Genomic DNA, 19,667 nt, shown 5'->3' with positions numbered 1-19,667 from the left:
AAAAAAGAAAAGAAAAGAAAGAAAGAAACAGGCTACAATATTAAACATGAGAATAAAGAAATGTTCATTAAAACTACGTACCTTAAATAACATAAACTTAACGAAGGTAATATAATCATAAAACGCTTGCTTTGTAAATAAAAACTGGCGTTAAGTGTCGAAACTGACCTTTTTTGACTCCAAAACAAACATCAGTCAACTATGACATCTACCCAAAAGAAAGAGAGAGGTGCGGTCCTCCAAATATTTGTTTCCAACTAAACTACTTCGTGCATACATACATATAGTATTACCAATAAGTATAACGAAAAAGGTCACAACAAATGAATTTTTAGCTCAACCGAAGTACCGGATAATTTAATTTAAAAAAAAAGGGCTCATTCTAATATTAGAAAGTTTCAAAAATTTTCCACAGTACCAATGAGAACAGAAAAAAAAAAAAAATGCACACACAACCATTTTTTTTAAATGGGATAAAAATTAGACAGTCAAAATCCTTATACGAAACCTCTAGACAATGGAAATGGAATGCAAAATTAAGTGACTTGGAAGTCGCCAAGCAAGTTAAAAATGGAAATCAAATAAATATAGATGGTAGTTGATAGGAGGGATGTTATACAAGACAAAAGGATCACCAGAAAAGTGATAGAAGATAGTTTTGGATATAATTTTCGCAACAGAAAGTGTGAGAAAGACCAAACAAGTTACACAAAACATTACTAATGGATACATGGGAAAATTGCAAATGAAGAACTGCTACAGTTAAAGAAAAATGATGAATAAAGCAGAAATTAAAAAGGTTCGAACTGAATATACTTACTGCACTGAGAAAAATGAAATTTGAAATGGATTAATGAGTTTAAAAAAATTTTGAAAAAAAATAGAACCGACTTCAAAATTGCTCTAAAAAGTGAAAAATAATTTTATTCTTTAAACACCATCGATAATGCTTTTAAACATTATTTTTGAAGTTGGCGCAAAAACAAAACTAAAATCCAGTGTAACCATGCTTCGTTCATATTTTTTTTCAGAAAAGCATCCAAAGTTACGAACGAAACATTTATATCGTTATTCAAATATACTGTCATGAATGCATAATGTATGTGATAGTGAAGAAACTGGGCTTGGTTAAATTTATAGTTGTATTTGAGTTATGGCTGTGAATGATTTTATCTATCGTTTTTACGCCAACTTCAAAAATTATGTTTAAAAGCATTATCGATGGTGTTTAAAGAATAAAATTATTTTTCACTTTTTAGAGCAATTTTGAAGTCGGTTCCATTTTTTTTCAAAATTTTTTTATTTCATTCTTTTTAGTGTAAATGTAAGTATTTCAGAAATAATAAGAAGTTACCATCACGAAACTTCACATTTTTTTCTTAAAAATGCTCCATACTAAAAAAAAACTATTGACAAGCGTTAAACTTTAAGCGATTGGCACTAAAAACTTACAGTGGCTCCCAAAAGTGTTCGTACACCTTGAAATTTTGTAGTAAAACCAAAATAACGCAAAGCTGAGTTCGAATATGAAGTCCAATTTTTTTTTCACACCATTCCTATGCCATTCTGAAAAAAACCTAGTAGTTTTTTTCAAAATATTGCCAGATTTTATTTTTGAAATTTGTCAAAAAACGAAGAGACAAAGAAAAAATACGCCACAAAAGTCATCGACCACTGAAATATTTTTGAATAAATTGATGATTAAAATTATCATATGTGGTTTTTTTGTTATTTTTGTATTGTAATGACACTGTAAAGTCATTTGCCTTTAATTTTTTGTTTATTTATTCCCTAATATTCTGTTTATTATTTTTAAATGGCAGCTATAAGTAGAAAATAGCAAACACGATTCGAAATTTGATTTTTTCCCCTCACAGTAGACATAAATTGGTTTAAAATTTCTCTAAATTAGTTAATTTATACCATTCTATAGTAAGTGCTTAAAAAAATGATTTAAAGACAAGAATCGGATCGAAAACAAGGTAAGAAAAGGTCAACTGGCAATGTTAACAAAGTCTGATCGGAGGTTTACAGTTAAAAAAATTATGAAAAATACACATTTGTGTGCTGAAAAAGTTTCTGCAGAATTGAATGAAACATTTTATGTTTAATTTTCACCTAAAATTGTTCGTCAAGTTCTCTGATTACGGGATCTCTTCATGCAGAAATTTTCTTGTTCGTGAGAAAAACAGTAAGCTTACGCTTTCCGTCGTAAAATCAATGATAAATAAGCTCAAAAAGTTTTGGAACAACTTCTTACTTATAGAGGAAAATAAATTCAATATTTTAGGTTAAATTGTTGTATATCTGTCAATAGAAGAAAAAATTAGGAATTTAATCTTAAGAACCTAGTTGGATCACTTAATCAGGACGGTGAAAGTGTTCTTGTGTGAGGGAGCATAAGTGCATCAGGACTTGGAAATTTAGAATTTTTAGAAGAAATAATGAATTATGCTGTTCATTTAAATATTTTAAAACACAATTTTAAACTATTAGCCCAAAATTTGGTAATCGGAAACAACTTTGTTTTTTATCAATATAACGATAAGAAGTTCACGTTTGCGTTTGATGTCTCAAAAATTGTCCTTAAAATTAGAAATATCTCCTAAATTGCCAGAGTTCAACTTAATGTAACATATTTAGAGATATTTGGAGGCTTGATTACAAATATACAGCTCTGAAACGAAAATAGAGCTAGAAACAGTAAAACTCGATGTGTGGTTGAACACTTACTCAGAAATTGCATAAAAAAAGAAATAAATAAACAATGAAATCTATTCCCACACGTTTAAAAGCTGTTATTGATACTGTGTGATATTCTACTAAATAATAATTTTGTAAAAAGTTAGATTATTTGCTAATATTTTGACATTTTATCAAAGTGTACGAAGACTTTTGTGAGATAAAATTTCCGGCACTTTTTGGTTTTTGATTTTTAAAAAATTAAGTTTTAATGTTTTATTAAAAATTTTCATGTAGTTTTGTTAAAAATAGATCATAGATCTTGTAATTAAATACCTATTCCGAAATATTAATTTTAACCAATGCATAGGGCCTTTTTCATTGAAAGTCATAGGTGTACGAACACTTTTGGGAGCCACTGTATCTTTGTTCCTCTCTGGAAATCATGCGTAGTTAATCTTACTAATATTATATATGCGAAAGTTTGTCTGTATGGATGTATGGATGTATGAATGTATGGATGTATGGATGTTTGTTACTCTTTCACGCAAAAATACTTAACGGATTTTGATGAAACTTTACAATAATATAGCTTATGCATCAGAATAACACATAGGGTAGTTCTCGTCCCGTTATGGGGGGCAAAACCCCCTTAGGGGGGCAATAAATCACAATTTTTGTATAAATTCTCTAATATCGGGATGAAAAAATACTTGCACATATTTACATTATATGTCCATCGAAAGCTCTGATTTTTCTGCTGAAGATGGCACCTGTTTGAAATTTCTAAGTAGAATAAAAAACGAGTTATGAGCTTTTTAGATCCATGTTCGAAGGCTTTCCTCAACTCAATACAGTATTTAGTGTATCATCTCAACTCCCTGTCGATAGCGACAATTGTTGTATTGTTGACTTTCTTTGCTTTTCGTGATTGTTCAAGGCTTTTCTCAAGTCAAATCTTGAAGTAAGATTTTTGCACAAGATTGGAAATTAATACATGATTTGGCTGATGATTTTCCATTTAAACGGAACTTTAATGTAATTAATGGTTTTTATTATTATTTATGCTGATTGAACACTTACTCATTATCCAAACAACCAGCAGATCGCCAAAATTTTTGCAGAAAGATTTCCGTAGCTGATGCATTTGGCAGTTTTTTCAACGTTGCTGTTTTTGAAGCCGAAGACTACGTCATAATGTTTCTCAGCTTTCACCAAGTAAACAAAATATCGCCAATCAAAGAATTTTCAAAAGACTTTTTTTACTGTGTTAAATAATCCAGCAATTAAATTAGGCAAATCCATAAACAGCACAAAATCTTCCATTAATTTTCCTTTTTGCACAATTTCAAACAATCACCAAATTTTATTACTTATTTTGGTAACATTTCGGATGAAACTGTTTAGCGCCATTTTATGGTGACCAAAAATATCTCAGCATCAGGCGACGATATCTCTGTAACGAAAATTAATATCATATCGTTTTACAAAGTAAGGAAAGAATGGGGGAGCATCATCGAAGGTACCCCGAAACGACTTTCGCAAATTCGGTAAAATCGCACCAAGAGCCACAATGATTGAAATTTCTCGAAATAACTAAAGCAAGTATAAGGGGATTACGAGCGCAGCTACTTTTTTTTAATCACTTCGTACTTCATTAGCCATACAGAGAAGGTTTTAGACTCCATGTTAAAAAAAAAGTATCAAAAGATTAATCTTTTTAAACATGAGAAGATTAATTTCATGTTTTTTAAATTTGTATATGCTTAAATATAGTGCTTTCGTTTCTAAATCAATACTACTTTGTTCTTTATACTTATTGCTATTTTAGTTTTATGGGTAAGGAAGAAACTCGATTTTTAATCACGTCACAAAGATGTGTTTTAAATTCTTTCACTTAAAACAGAAAACAAAAGCAAGTAACGATTTTTTCTAATAATTATTACTGACCCAGGCAACGCCGGGTATTTTTGCTAGTTTAATTATAACCATTTAAGTATTGCGTTTTTCCTAACAAATTTACATTCCACTGCATCTAAGTTGCTCATGATGCAATCCTGTATTTTCTTACTTAGCCCCGATCATCTGTTATCGGCATAGATGATAACGATAAAAATACTACAGAGTAGTTGAGTCAAACCTAATGGTAGCATTGTGAAGGCTAAGCAGATCCTAATCACTGCATCACCTCGCTTCCAGGTTCGGTTTACCCCTACTATGGAACAATAGCACTGAAGAAAGGAAGATTTTGATAATTCACATAGGGTTACTATAAATCGGCAGGATTACTAAAATAAAATTATTTACGCCAAAAATGAGACGACAGCGCCAGATTCCCCATTATTGAAATATCCCTTGAAGAAATTTGATGCTTGCTTCACAGAAGCCTTCATTCAAAATTATCATTACAATTACTATTAATGTTACTGTTATATGGCACCAAACTTTTTTAACAATGAGTTTCATATTGTCGCGTAGATGAAGATAGCGAAGACAATATGAAAGCCAAATGAAGCGAATACTCGTTAGTCTCAACTCGAGATCTTTATTCAGAACGACGAATGAACGTTACATCTCCTTATATACAACTTGAGAAAGTGCAGGAACTTTCCAGACTTAGAGGAAATTAATAGAACATTCGAGAAAATACGGGAAACAGTAGACACGAAATTTTCGTAAAATTCACTTTGTCCAAGTCGGGATTCGAACCCGGGTCGCTCGTGTGGGAGGCGAGAATTCTACCACTGAGCCACCGTTATCCACGTATGAAAAGTGCGAACTTCGCTACAATATCATTTTAATCATTTATTAGGGAAATTGCATAAAATTTACTGTTTTTTGCCCATAACTTTTTTTCTAAAGAACAAATATGGTCAAACAAAGTAATGGGACCTAAGTTGAGCCATCCCCTATCCATTAAAAAAAGAATCATCAAAATCGGTTCACTAGGTGAGACGCTATGAGTGGACAAACAAACAAAAAAAACATACATGGGCAGTTCTCAAAAGGTGGGAGCAAACACAGACCTCAACTTTGAAGCTTCAACACCAAATAACTTTCATTTTAATTAACTCAAAAATTTTTGAGTTAAATTATAATACTGTATAGAGACAAGAATTGACATAAATTATGGAAAAAAAGCTCTTTAAATGCCCTTAAAAAAATATTTTCTTTGCTAAAAGGCGCAATTTTGGACATACCAAAACGTTAACTGAGCAAATGTACCATTAAAGAAAAATTTTTTAAAATTATTTCCATACGTTTCAAAAAAAAATTTAAAGGTATGAATCTTACACTGAATAATTTTTTGTTAATATTTTACACAAATAACAAAAGTAAAGACAGATTATTCACTTTGTAAACGATTTTAGAAAATAGTAAGTTTGAAATTTGATGCATGTCCAAAATTTACGATCTTTACAATGCTATTTTTTGAGAACTAAGTATATGATGTTTTCATTTTAAAGGAGTTTATCGAGCCTCAGAATCAATTTTTAATTGTTTAAAAGTGTTTTCATAAGCTTTTATGCAGTATCTTAGAAGAAAAATATTTTTTTTTAAACGTACATGTGACATGTCCAAATGGCGTTACGATCTTGACGCCGATAATTCTGTCCATTTATTCATAATTTTTGATGATCTACTGTCTTCTAACCTCAATAAAAAACGTTATTATAATGTTATCTTCTTTAATCCATTGGTATTCTGCATAATTAATATGTTACACATTGAACAATACATAAATTACAGTAGAAACATGGCTGCTTATGATCGAACCGAAAGCCATTTTGCGCTAAAATTGCCAAGCAAACCTCCGTTAGCGACAACACAGTATACGATAAGCTAAAGGTTACCAGAGGGGAATTCCAATTTGACAAATGTAGTTTATCGTCAGCCGTACCAGTTTTGGCGACTTTATCACCTGCGCTAGCAATTTTTTTTTTTTTTTTTTCCGCTTTTATTATTTTAGAATTCTTTTTCTCTTCTTTCTTTTGGAAACATAATTTAACGATCTCCAAATAGAAATACGAATTTCTTTCTTCAATAATTTTTTTGGACATCATTTTAATTCTTATGACATTAGAAAAAATATTCATTATTAAAACTGATGTCACTTTTTACAATTGTATTATTTTTAATTTGAAGCTTTTTTTTAACCTTGCATCAATTTCTTCAAAATCATTCCAAAACTTTATTAAATGTAAGGAGCAGCATGTATAGCCATTCAAGTATTTCATTAATATCCTCTTTATTATTAAATTGCAAAATTTAAAAAGTAGTAAATAAAATTTTCATTGGAAAAGTTAAAAATCAGATTAACAATTGTCAAAAATGGTGAAACTTACGTTATGATGATGTCCAAAATCCGTTACCTACAGGAAAACAATGTCCAAAATCTGTTACCTACAGATTGCTGATTTAATTTGCTAATTAACAATTTTTACAAATACCTGCTGTCTTTTCATGTTCATATATTGTGTTCTAGGTATGCATACTATAGAATAAAATCAAAATTGATGTCAAATTCGAAAATTTTTGAAATTGCTCAAAGTTAACTTTTTTGTTCCCACCTTTTGAGAACTGCCCACATACGGTATGAACTGATAACCGCCTCCTTTTTGAAGTCGGTTAAAAATTTGAAAATCAATGCATTTCAAAAAAAGAAAATGCGATTTTATCACAAGTGCATCAATGCAAGGTTCCAAACTGCTCACCGTTCAAAAGAACGGCCGTTCATTTTTTAGGAGAACGAATGGATCCGTTCATTTTTAGGATTCGTTCATTTTGACCCGTTCATACAATTCAGGACACATTCTTAGTTAAAACCGCTAGTGCTTAAACTGTTTTTAATTATAACTATGTATCTTAAATCAACATTTAGAATTTTTTTTTCCCCGTATGAAATATTTCAGTTCAAAATATAAAAGCAGTTTTCTACACCTTTTTTTATTTTAAATTTTAACGAGTAAAATAATTTTTCGTGCAATAACGGAAAATTAATTAGTATTGCAATTGACGAAAACAGTGAAAGATTCACATGATGAATAAACAAAGTTTAAGTGATTTAAAATACTGTCCAACCACGGATTGCATGGAATTTTCAAACGTCCAGATAAGAAGAATCTATGTGAATGAGGGGGAAAAGTAAAAATTTGATGCGCGTATTCCGCTCATTTCAATGAGACTCTGCTTCTGCAAAAGGTGGCAGCGGTAAAAAATAATATATTCATCCATTTCCGGCTGTAAAACGGATTTTTTTCTTTCCATACAATCCGTGGTCAGACAGTAATCCTCATATAAATAAAAGCCGATGATCGAGTAACGCGCGTGTTTCAACAATGAAACTTGAGCCAAGGCATGAAAATTTGATAATGTGTTTTGGTAATGTTTAACATGCAGGGAAAGGCTTTATCGTGACAAGGCTAAACTCCATCCGGCAACTTAACTGTTTTACTGGTAAGACTGTCATTTCAGGGGAATGAAGAAACGAAAAAGTGGTCAATTATGAACGCTATCTACTGGAGTTTAGGGTTAATCCACTGCAGTTAGGGTTACAATTTCAACCATCAAAATATCACCAAACAAGCAGTTGCTTTGTTAAAATTTAGAAGAGAAGCAATTTTCACCCGTCATACCTTGACGGGCGACTTTCTAGTAGTAATAATAATAATGATTTGAATTTTGACATCTTGAATTTGAATTATTTTTTTCGCAATCACGAGTTGTGTTCAGACCCTACTCGTTGGGTTTCTTGTTTTTACAAACGGCTCCTGTTCTCTCTGGAATCAACTTTTTTTATGCTCGACCTTCTCGATTTTACATAATCCTCTTTAGAAAAAAAAAATAAATAAAATAAAAAAATTAATTTGAATTTTGACATTTTGAATTCAAATTATGTTTTTCGCAATCACGAGTGTGTGTATGTAGGCGTGTGTGTTTGTGTGTTGGGGGTATGTGTGTTTGTGTGTAGGGGGTATGTGTATGTGTGTGCAGGCATGTGTGTTTGTGTCTGTGTGCTGGCATAAGTGTGTGGGTAATATGTAACCCACAAATAACGTGTGCGGGTAATAACGTGTGTATGAATATGTGTGTGGGGGGGGGTATGTGTATGTGTGTGTAGGAATATGTGTTTGTGTCTGTGTGCAGGCATGAATGTGTGGGTAGTTGTGTTTATGTGCGTGTGTATGTTTGTGTGTGTGTGTGTGTATGTGTAGGTGTCTGTATGTATGCGTGTGTGTATGTGTTTGTGTGTGTTCGTGTGTGTGTGTAGTTGTGTATGTATGCACGTGTGTGTAGGATATGGATTCTTTCGCTATAGGTGCAGCATCGTGAGGACCCGGTCGATGGTGGTGCTGCAGAGGGTGGCGGTGGGAAAATAAAATGATAGGAACGTCAAAAACAGTCAAATGAGAACAATAAGCAATCGTGATTGCTCAAAAAACAGCATCCAGCACCCAACAAAACTCCGCGAGAATGTACCTCCTCCTCATGTGTGTGTAGATTGTAGAACACGGACGCCACCGCTCAGGAAGACAGGAGGCTGGTGGACAGTAGGGTGGTTCGAAAAAAATCGAATTTCTTTATTTCAGAATAGCGTTACTTCTTAAAAGTTGTAGTTTGGTATCCTCAATTGGGGAAAAATAATAAAAAAAATTCTTTGTTGACATCTTCAGTTCGCGCATGAGGCTAAAAAAAATATGCTAAACATTGAATTTTTCAAAAAATAATAAAATGGGGTTTTTTCCTACAGTCAAAAGTACTACTTTTAGTCACTGAAATAGATAGAATAAGCAAAAATAATAGCATGGGCCCAGAAAATACTTCCACTTTCCCAACAGTTATTTTTTAATTAATTTTTTTAAATGTCCAATTTTTCAAACAAGGCGTAGTCTTGATGACGTCACAAATGATGCACTTTGCCTCATCTTTCTACTACGTTTCCACGTTATGATAATCAAGCAGCGAATTAAACATTGCGCTCTACGCTTGCTATCAACCATATCGTTGCCAATACACGTTAGTAAGTGTGCCAATCAAATATTTTGCTCTGTGAATGGCCACACTCAATGGCATTTCATCATTTGTGATGTCATCGGCAGAAATATAAACAATGAAAGCGCACCGATTTAAGTATTTTTTTAAAAATATTAAACTTAAGCAAATTATTTTAAAAATGTCAGATCCTACGTTTTTAAACATGCTCTTTCAGAAAAAAATACTGTTACATTTTTGGAAACTACCCCATTAGGTTTTTTATATTTTTATAACGCAAGAGCCATAAATTGTCAGAAAACAGGATAGTTTGAACCTAAATTTTTTTATAGCTTTTACATAAGATCTTTCGTTTTCGCATACGCCTTCAATTGGGCTAAAATCTCCTGCCCAATATAAGGCGTATGTGCGAACTTCAAACTACATTATATATTGACAATGTATGGTTGTTGCATTACGAAAAAATACAAAAAAAAAAACTAATTTTATTATTTTCTGAAAAAAATCAATTTTTAGCATATTTTTTCAAACTTTCAGCCTCATGCGCAAACTGAAGGTGTCAACTTGGAATTTTTTTTATTATTTTTTCCCAATTGAGGATACCAAACTGCAACTTCTCAGAGGTAACGCGATTCCGAAATAAAATAATCGATTTTTCGAACCACAGAGAAGCACCTGCAGAGCTGCAGAGACCGATAGACGGTGGTGCTCGCAGAGGGTCCGGGTCCAAAAATCAAAGGGACATTATATGCGGTCAAGTGGGAGTAATAAGCAATTCATTGATTGAGAAGAAAAAAAGCAATTTAAAAAGGGGGGGGGCGCAAGCTATAAGCTGCATGGGGGCGCAGTATATTCTTGTTACACCGCTGTCTATCATTATCTTTAGGATTGTTAGATAGCAAGTCACGTGATATTTCAATTTATTCACTTGGAATATGTTTTTCAGCTCTTTTTTTCTGGATTATTTTTGAAATATTATTTAATTTTAACGCCTAGATACGGCAATTATGAATGACTTCTTTAAATCATATCTACTAAATATAAATTTCTCATGCTAATGTTGTTTAAATGAATTAATTTCGAACATGTTTTTCACTTTTATTTTTTCTGTTCTAAAATAAATTGCGTGTTTTTCTTTTTTGATTAAAATTAGTTTTTTTAACTGTGTCTTTTATTTTACTTTACAAAAGCACACATTTCTTACTGAATGGTTCATTTATCTTTTTTGATGATTGCTTCGTGTTTTAAGGTCTAAATATTAAAAAGATTTATCAGTGTTCGTTTCAAAGAAAAAGTTTTAATGTGAGTAAAATATCTGAAAAGATGTGCTGGAATTTACTTATAATTATAACTTTTAGAAATACAAAGTAATGAAATAAATATGGAGCATAGAAATTCAATAAATAAATAAATAAATTAACTAATTAATAATAAATAAATTAAAAATAAATAATTTCAGATTACTATAGTTTGGGACAAACCTAACCTGACAGCGTAGTAATGCTGTGGTTAGGCTCTGCGTAGCCTTCGCAACGCTGCCAAGTTAGGTTTACCACAGCCGTAGCTCCCTTCATTTAGGATTAGTTAGAAATAAAAGTACCATAACGGTATACGCTGAAAATATAATATTTATAAGTAAGGGTGCATGAAGGGGGCGGGGAGATTATCCGTAGTAACCAAATCTTTTTTGCTGCGTCCAAGTTACCTTTTTATATTTTTATGGATATTCCTCGGATTACCTACGTTAGAAAATCCCCCAGTTATACTATGATGGGTACGAATTTCTTCTATACTTCCATTCTATATCATTTGTCGGAACAAGAAACCCAACGAGTAGGGTCATATCGAAGTTCGTGATTGCGAAGAACATAATTTGAATTAACACTGGATCCTGGTGGATGCAGGAAAAATTTTTGCTTTAAATTTATCACGCAATTCGCAACTTCAAAGCTCAAATACGCTACCTTGCTATGATAAAGAAAAAGGTAAAACAATCCATTCCACATGTTTTCTTTGGGGGTAAATTACAGGCTTCAGACAGTTTATGATGTGATGAGATTTCAGAAGAAAAGAAAGCTTCCCACAAACACGATAAAAAATTACTGTCAAAGCAAATTATAAGTTACGGCATTTGTTTGTTTTACCTTTTTCTTCCGCCATTAGACAGTGACTGCAGCGCATCCTGTAGTTTATTGGAGTTGCGAATATTCGCAACTCCAACGAACTATAGGGGGCACTGAAGTCACTGTCTAATGGCGGAATTGAAAACTAAAACAAACGCACATGGTAACGAAGAAAATGCTAAAAGTGTTGTGATTTTTGTTCGTACGTATGATTGTTTCGCTTCACTTTTTTTAAATTAATTTTCAAAGTCTTGTTGATATTCTGACCCACGTAGAAAGAAATGAGAATTCAAGAAGCATTACTAAACGTCAAACATTAATGCAAAGTACGTAGTTCGTAGTTCTAAGCAGCCATTTTCACGATGTTGAATTCGATATTTATCAATTCTTGATAAAACTAAATAATAATTGTGGCCTGACAAGAATAACAATTAATGCTAGAAAATTTAATATGACATTTACAAATTATTACCAAAAGAAGATGATACTTCTTTGCTTTGCTTTGGCTAGCGCTTGTTTTCCATTTGTAGCTGAGTTATTTCTCTTGAATTCCCGAATCGGTTAATTTAAAAATTTTCTGTTTCGATTTTTCTAATTTCTGAGTTACGATTTAATTGTGTCATGTTATGCAAATCATCAACAAAATTCTCACGGCTATATTGTCGTAGTTTTCTTTTCAGTTGATTGACAATTATTTCTTTTTACTTATCGAATTCTGTAATCTTACTACCATTTTATTCCACTCATGATAAAAATTGAAAATGGTTTAACTAAAAACGCGAAATCTCGCCAAGGCTACTTTGCTCGCACAATGCCAAAATTATAACCCTAAACAAATTTGGCGATACCTTTCAGCTGAGAATAAAAGGAATAAAGTAAATTCTTTCTCGGTTATTCATTTTGTTCTACGATAATATATTCAAGAAAATATTTTGATTACTGTCCATTCCAACTAAATGCTGCTGTAAAATATGGTAAGTTTAATTAATTTAAGATTAAAAAAACTCCCATATTCTTACAAATTCATACAAAACAATAAAATTTTTTACCTTGTATAACGTTATCCAAGTTTGTTAATCCAGAATTTTCGCTTTCACCTATTATTAAGGAAATAATGAAAACTAACATTATTTTGAGGAGCTCAAGAATACTACTAAGGGACAAATTAATTTCTGTAGCTGAAAGCAAACTAAGACACATCGATTGCGTTAATAAATACTCAGAACAAACTGCCTGTGTTTACGTCAACAGACACACATGGAACGCAACGTGGCAAAGTTTTAGTTGCATTCGCAGTTTTATAAATCACCGCAAGGTAGCGTATTCGAACGCTGGAGTTCCGAATTAGTGATACGGAGACCTCCAAAAAATTCCAGTAGACTCCAGTCACGTGGACAGCGTCATTGCCGTCATTTTTCAAAATCGCCAAGTGCGCCAAACGAATAACCCAGTTTCGGCCCAACGCAGAAGACAGAACCGTGCTTGTCCTCAGTGCGCACGCGTGAGAACTTGTTGCTATTATGCTATTTAGTGCAGTTTAGTGTTTACTGCAACAGCTATATTGCATTTGAGGAAGTCGGTTTTATTTTTTGAATATTGAAGAAAACTTTAAAATAGTTTGAGGTCTTCACGTTTCCCCTATTTTTTTCGGGTTTTCAAGAAAAACAAACTTTTTGTGATATTCTAACATGTCTTTAGAGAGCGTCCCAAAAGATCTTCGCAATCTTCGTGCCTGCTTACTATGTTCCATGATTAAGGTATTACGATTTTTGTCGCACAGGATCGTGTTTGTTATAACGTAATCAAAATAGTTGTCAATTTCTGTCTCATTATAGTCTAAAATTTGTATTGCTGGAAAGTACTGTTTTAAAATTTCTGTTATAAACTCTCAAGTTAAAAAATTAGACAAATATCGTTGTGACAGGAGAGTAAGTATTCCTAAAATGGGGTAAGTTTTTAGCGTTGCATTTTTTCTATATGTATTTGTACGTTATAAGAAACACTCGCAACTTCGTGTGATGTTAAAATTAGGTAAGGTTTCATTTTATTGATTCATTTAATTGTCTTGATGCATAGTAATTTGTTTTTACTTTGTCCACATGCTTTATTGTTCATTGCTGACTTCTACTGTTTGTTGTATATTAATCGTTTTCATCACTTTATTCATTGCTCCAATTTTGAAGGTAAGTTGCCTACAAGTGTAAGGATTGATTGTGTTTAATTCGATTTTAGTTCAACCTTCAATTAATTTCAGTTAAAGTTCATGGTGCGTTTTCCAGAGTGACACTTGGTCTGAGTAAATGAGTTTATTGAATAAAATGGTGTTGTATAATAGTTACAATACTTTTTCCAATGCCACAGAAGACAGGTACAAGCTGAAGAACCTCACATTACATTTTCAAAGTCAACACCCTTACTTAATGTTGACACTGGCAGATTTCCTTCAAAAAGGGAGGGCTTGAAGAACTATTAAATTTGCTGCTAGTAAATTTGTCCTCAAAGATCAACAAGTATTTCCGGGCAATTCAGATAGCATTCACTTCTCCATCAAAGGCTGTTTGAAATTTCTCTGCTGAAGCATAGAAGGAAAACTAACTCGAAAAAACTTTAGAGCCTACAGAAGTTAATTAAGGGATCTACTCATGGATAAGCGAAACCACTTAGATTTTGGGTGCTTTGTATTAATAGTATCTAGGGCATATAGTACTTCAAAACCTCTGCAGAGTTGTTCTACTTAATCTATGGCTCATGTGACAGGCATAAATTTGTTTAAATTTTTATAACATCAAGTGGGTTAAAGATCTTTAAAGTGCCATAGAAAACATCAGGCAATTCAAATTTTTGTTGAATATTCCAAACAAACTGCATTAAACAGTTTTGATTTTTTTCAACTTCTAGAGGTTCTTAGGTAATTAACTCAATGATTATCAGACTAAATTAACTTTTCCAAATGAATTAGTTTTTTTTTTCTTCAATAATTATTTTAATGGATTTATTTTTGGTCAGCAACAGCAAAGCATCAACGGTGTTGATTTGACAAGCCTATTAATGAGCCTTTAGGTCTGGTTTTGCTAAAGCTCCAGCTTTCCTATGTTTTGATAACTTGCCGAAATAAGCAGCTCGCAGCAATAAGGGGGCATTCATTAATTATGTAAGGGTCCCAAGAGGGAGGGGGTTTGAAAAATCTCTACATAGCCTACTTGGGGAAGGAGGGGATGTCAAACCCATTCTTATGTAAGGTTTTCCAAGTCGATATTTTATATTAGAAATCAGACAGTCAAGAGGTTTGGCAGGGATCATATTTCATTTATGCCTGGAAGGTAAAAAACATATTAAAATGAGCTGTTTTTTACTTGTTTTGCAAAGAATGAATAATGTAAAATATAATAAAAGAATTGCGCTATGTATGGGATGTTTTATTTTAATTAGTATTGCATCATATAATATAGCTGAAAAATAAAAATCTTTGATGAACATCAAACTGGGAGTTTTAGTGTAACGGATCCTTTTCTAACAATTTTTTATTATTTTTGAAAACGAAATGGAATAAGAATAAGGGGAAGGAGCTTAAAAAATCTTGCTTCCCCTTACATGGGGATAGGGGAGGGTGTCAAAAATTGTTAAAATCATCCTTATGTAATTAATAAATAACCCCTAAGTAACTATAGGCAAAATGAATGTCTTATAAATAGGTACTGTGTAAAGTTGATCTGTCACAACACCAGAGGGAGCCAGTTAGTCTCTTTGAAACCGTCAATCTACACTGAAAGTAATTTGAAATTGAGACAGATAATGAAACAATTTATAAATTTTCCATCTGTTAAACATTAGCAGCATTTCGGTAAGTAAATTTTTGTAAGGATTTTTAGCCGAGAATATCTTTTTGAAAAAATATCAAAGTATTTCAACTTTATTTTAAGTAATATTGATTCAGAATTCCAGCAGTATTATCTACTCATACATTAAAAGTATACTGTAACCGTTCTAATAAAGCTTTTTAAAAACCTTGTCGTATATAACTGCTATTTCCAACAAACATACGTTTTATATACTTTGAAATGTTCAAAAAGTTAATTTTTTATTTTAATGATTTAAATCAGGGGTGGCCAACCTTTTTGGAGAAGTTACACTATCTGGAGAAATAAGCTCTGCATACCAGTTTCCATTTTCCACACACTAAAAATTGTAAAATATCAAGAAAGATTTTTTTGAGGCTATCTCATTTTTATTTAAATATAGTACATTTTTTTCTCTTGTCTGAGTAGTGGACTTGTACAAACTCATGATTTATCATTAATAAACATTTTTAAAGGTTCAGTTAGATAAGTTCCGCTTAAAATAAAAGCTAATAATATGAACCATTTAACTCTAAATATTAAAGATTCGGTACTTAGTGCTGCTTATGAATTAGTAGCTTTTTCACCAAGTCATTAATTTTAGGCTTAGTTCTTGTATGTATTTGCGAAGTGCATATGAATTAATCTTCGAAGGCATTGTGATTTTTATATATTCACTAGAGGACCCGACAGACGTTGTTCTGTTCAAACTTTGTAAATTGAAAAGTTGAAAAATTTCAATAAACTATCAAGTCTTTGAACCATTTTGTTGAAAAAAATAAGTAAACAGAAAATGTTTTAAACTGCTTGGTGTCAGAATGAGTATATTTGTTACAACTTGTCTTATGTGTTTATCTAGTGCTTGCTGAGCATTTGTTTTATCAACTATTTTTTCTCGTGCACTTGAAAGATCTTCATAGATTGTATGGTTTGTTCCTTCAACCATGCTCAAAGGATAAAAATCATCCTCAGATATTAATTATAAAAAACTAACGACGCATCTAGAAAAAACAGGAAATCACGTTGCAAGGTCCCTCATATGAAAAAGAATAAAACAATCGAATGGATATTGTTTAAAAAAATGATAAAAGTGAAAACAGCTCCCTGAATTAGCAAAAATCACTCCCCCCCCCCCCTCCTGATGTAAGATAAACACATTCTTCAACTAAAATGACTAAACACTCTTTAAAAACCAAAAACAATTCTTTAGTAGTAAACAAATAATCACTTAACTGTATTGTTTGATCACTGTTGCCAAGCCACCATGTTCCTGTAATCCAGCCGATCAGTGAGCGAAGGGAACTCCGACCGATTAGTGGTCCCATCTTTTGAACGAAAACTTCATATATTTGCCTAATTTGTTCTTTCTACCAAAGATAAAAATCTTCCACTGCACTGATCTTGTGTGTACAGAACTACCCTGTTGTAATTTATCTGGACAAAAATAAAATTTGTTTTGTCTTCAAATTCCACCATCTTTTCCTTTAATAATGTACTGATTGGTTTGATAATCTTTAAAATATTCTTGTCATTGGTGCCAAAACTCAGATGGATTTGAACCGAGAAACAAATGTTGTTATGTACGGTACTATCCAATCATTTGGTTAAGAAGACCTAAAGCACCAATTCGGTTACATGGTTTAACTACGATGAAAAATATGCATTTTTGCGTGAGCCTAGTGAAATTAATCCGAGTTCTTTCAGTACTTGACTTTAAAATATATCACTGGACCTAAAATTGTTGTTTTCAAGAAATGAAGGCTTCACTCTCTCTCTATGTTTTATCTGTTCTCAATTGACATTATCACTGTAGGAAATTTCATTACAAAAAGCAGAGCTGGCTTTCTGATTGCCCTTTGGCAACAGGTTAAATATTTATTTCAGTTCTCGCTCAACAATAGGTTAAAATAAATATTAATCATTTGGGAGATATAACCATCCAATGTTTAAATAAATTAATCAATTAACCAAAGCGTTTCCGATTCGATCGATCGCGATTCAAAAAATCATTCTTGACACAACTTAATTACACACAAAAAATTTGATCAAAATACATCCAGCCATTTAAAAGTCTTATGGTTACAAACGTCTGCACCGAAAAAAAATATATATATTATGATAAAAGAAAACATTAGTTCAGAAACATATTTTAAACCAAACCTATAACAACAACCAACAGGTAAATCATATAAAATTAAAAAAAAATGTTCTGTGCTAATTTCGGAAACATAATATAATTTAGACAATTTGCAGTTGAACCAAGTTCCCAATCTTGATTTTCAATCAATATTGTATGGTGCTATAGGTCAATAATTTCGATTGGGATTTTCAGACGCATAACAATTGGAGAAATTGACAAAGATCACTAATTTTTTATCTTCAAATCATCAAACCTAATATGTAAAGAATCCTACAAAATAGACAATATTTATCATAAAGTCAGACCAAACAACGTAAGTAGAAGCACAAATTTGTAAATTACAGCAGACACGTGTTTCGGCGTTACAGGGAACGCCGAAACACGTGTCTGCTGTAATTTACAAATTTGTGCTTCTACTTACGTTGTTTGGTCTGACTTTACTATTCAGCACAAAGGTATTTATTTATCTTAATATTTATCATAGTTCGAAAAACGTGACTCTAGAAAGCTACTCCCAGTTTGGAAACAATGTAATTTTAAAATGATGTACTAACCCAACTAAACACCAATAACTTTCCCTTTTCAATGGACTCCCAAAGAAAATTCTTTCAAACTCTGACAAATTTTCTACAGCCGAACTCGTTTAGAAATTGAGGCAACCAACAATTTAAAAGGTTTTTTTGTGAGGGAGGGGGGAGGGATTTTAAATAGTTTTTTTACTCTCACCTCTCTTCTGAATACGTGGCGTGCATGTTGTGGGTTGACTATTTCTAACTGACACGTTCTGTAACTTTATACTAGAGATGCACCATGTAATTGGTATACTGCGTGTTCGGCAGACAAACTGAATGTTCAGTTTGTCCAATACTTTAATAGTCAGCAACCAAATAACAGAAAAATTTAAATGTTTGCAAATTGGTAAACAAATGCATTTTTTAAAAACAATTGGATGACAACTAGGGAAACAGTATTATGTTAGATCTGTTTTTGATTTTTGATTAAATGTTTGCTGAGGAAAGAGGCATTTTGTTTTCTTGATGAATCAATGCAACTTCATTTCCAACACATCCATAAACAATATAGAGACCATCTTCTTATTAGCAAACACAACATCTAAATATCAACTTATGAACGCCAAAATTTAATGCTAGAAAATAGGCTAGACTTAATGCATTTGATCAACAAGGCGAAAAATGCTAACACTAGTAGCGAATTGCTCAAAACTGTTGATGTTTTGGATACAGCTGTGTAAAGTATGTTTGAAGATAAAGTGAAACAATAGCAAGTTGTTTTCATCGTATTGAATTCAAGAGCGGACATGTCAGAGTGAAAAGAAGGATGTAACTTAACCAGAAAATAGCAATGATTATTACTATATATATTAAAAAAAATAGTAAATTAAAAAGTTAGAGACATTAAAGTGTATATTATAAAGATATTTAAGTTGAGAGCAAGGGACGCCCATATGCAAAATTTTAAAGGGGTGGGGGCTCAGATACTTTCCCTATGCTTTAGCAGGATATTTTCCTCATAGAAACTGATTTCAGTACAGATTAGAGTTGTCAAAATTTGATTTTTTAAAAATAATTTATTCATTAATGGCTGGAGAAGAAGGCTGGAGATTTACATTTTTGCAAAGAAAAAAGTATTAAAAGCAATAAAGTTCTAATTTCTAAGGGGGGCTTGAGCCCCCCCCCCCCTTGTCCCCTATATGGGCGCCCTTGGTTGAGAGTAAAAAATAAATAATGTGAAATAAACAAATAAAATTGTAAAACCCCTCTCCTGTGCACACCCTTCTGTTATGGACAAAAATGTTTGTCCCGTTAGTGTCTGCTTTGGAGGGGTTTTACTGTAGTTAAGAAATGTATTTTTATTCCACAACATGTAAATTTA

The 19,667-nt window shown here is 32.2% G+C and overlaps 1 protein-coding gene across 1 annotated transcript in view; it reads left to right on the top strand.

The window, feature by feature from the left end:
* The first annotated feature begins 13,305 nt into the window (after positions 1-13,305).
* Positions 13,306-19,667, top strand: part of LOC129220218 (transcription elongation factor SPT4-like) — an 81,060-nt gene continuing 74,698 nt past the window's right edge. Inside the window, exon 1 of the mRNA XM_054854584.1 lies at positions 13,306-13,555. Coding sequence (XP_054710559.1) covers positions 13,487-13,555 — 69 coding nt within the window. The 5' untranslated portion in view covers positions 13,306-13,486. The remainder of the gene's footprint in view (positions 13,556-19,667) is intronic.

The sequence above is a fragment of the Uloborus diversus genome, chromosome 4 (assembly GCF_026930045.1).
Source record: "Uloborus diversus isolate 005 chromosome 4, Udiv.v.3.1, whole genome shotgun sequence".
Classification (NCBI taxonomy): Eukaryota; Metazoa; Arthropoda; class Arachnida; order Araneae; family Uloboridae; genus Uloborus; species Uloborus diversus.
The sequence above is the reverse complement of the archived record's forward strand: the minus strand, read 5'-3'. Positions and strand labels throughout refer to the sequence as shown.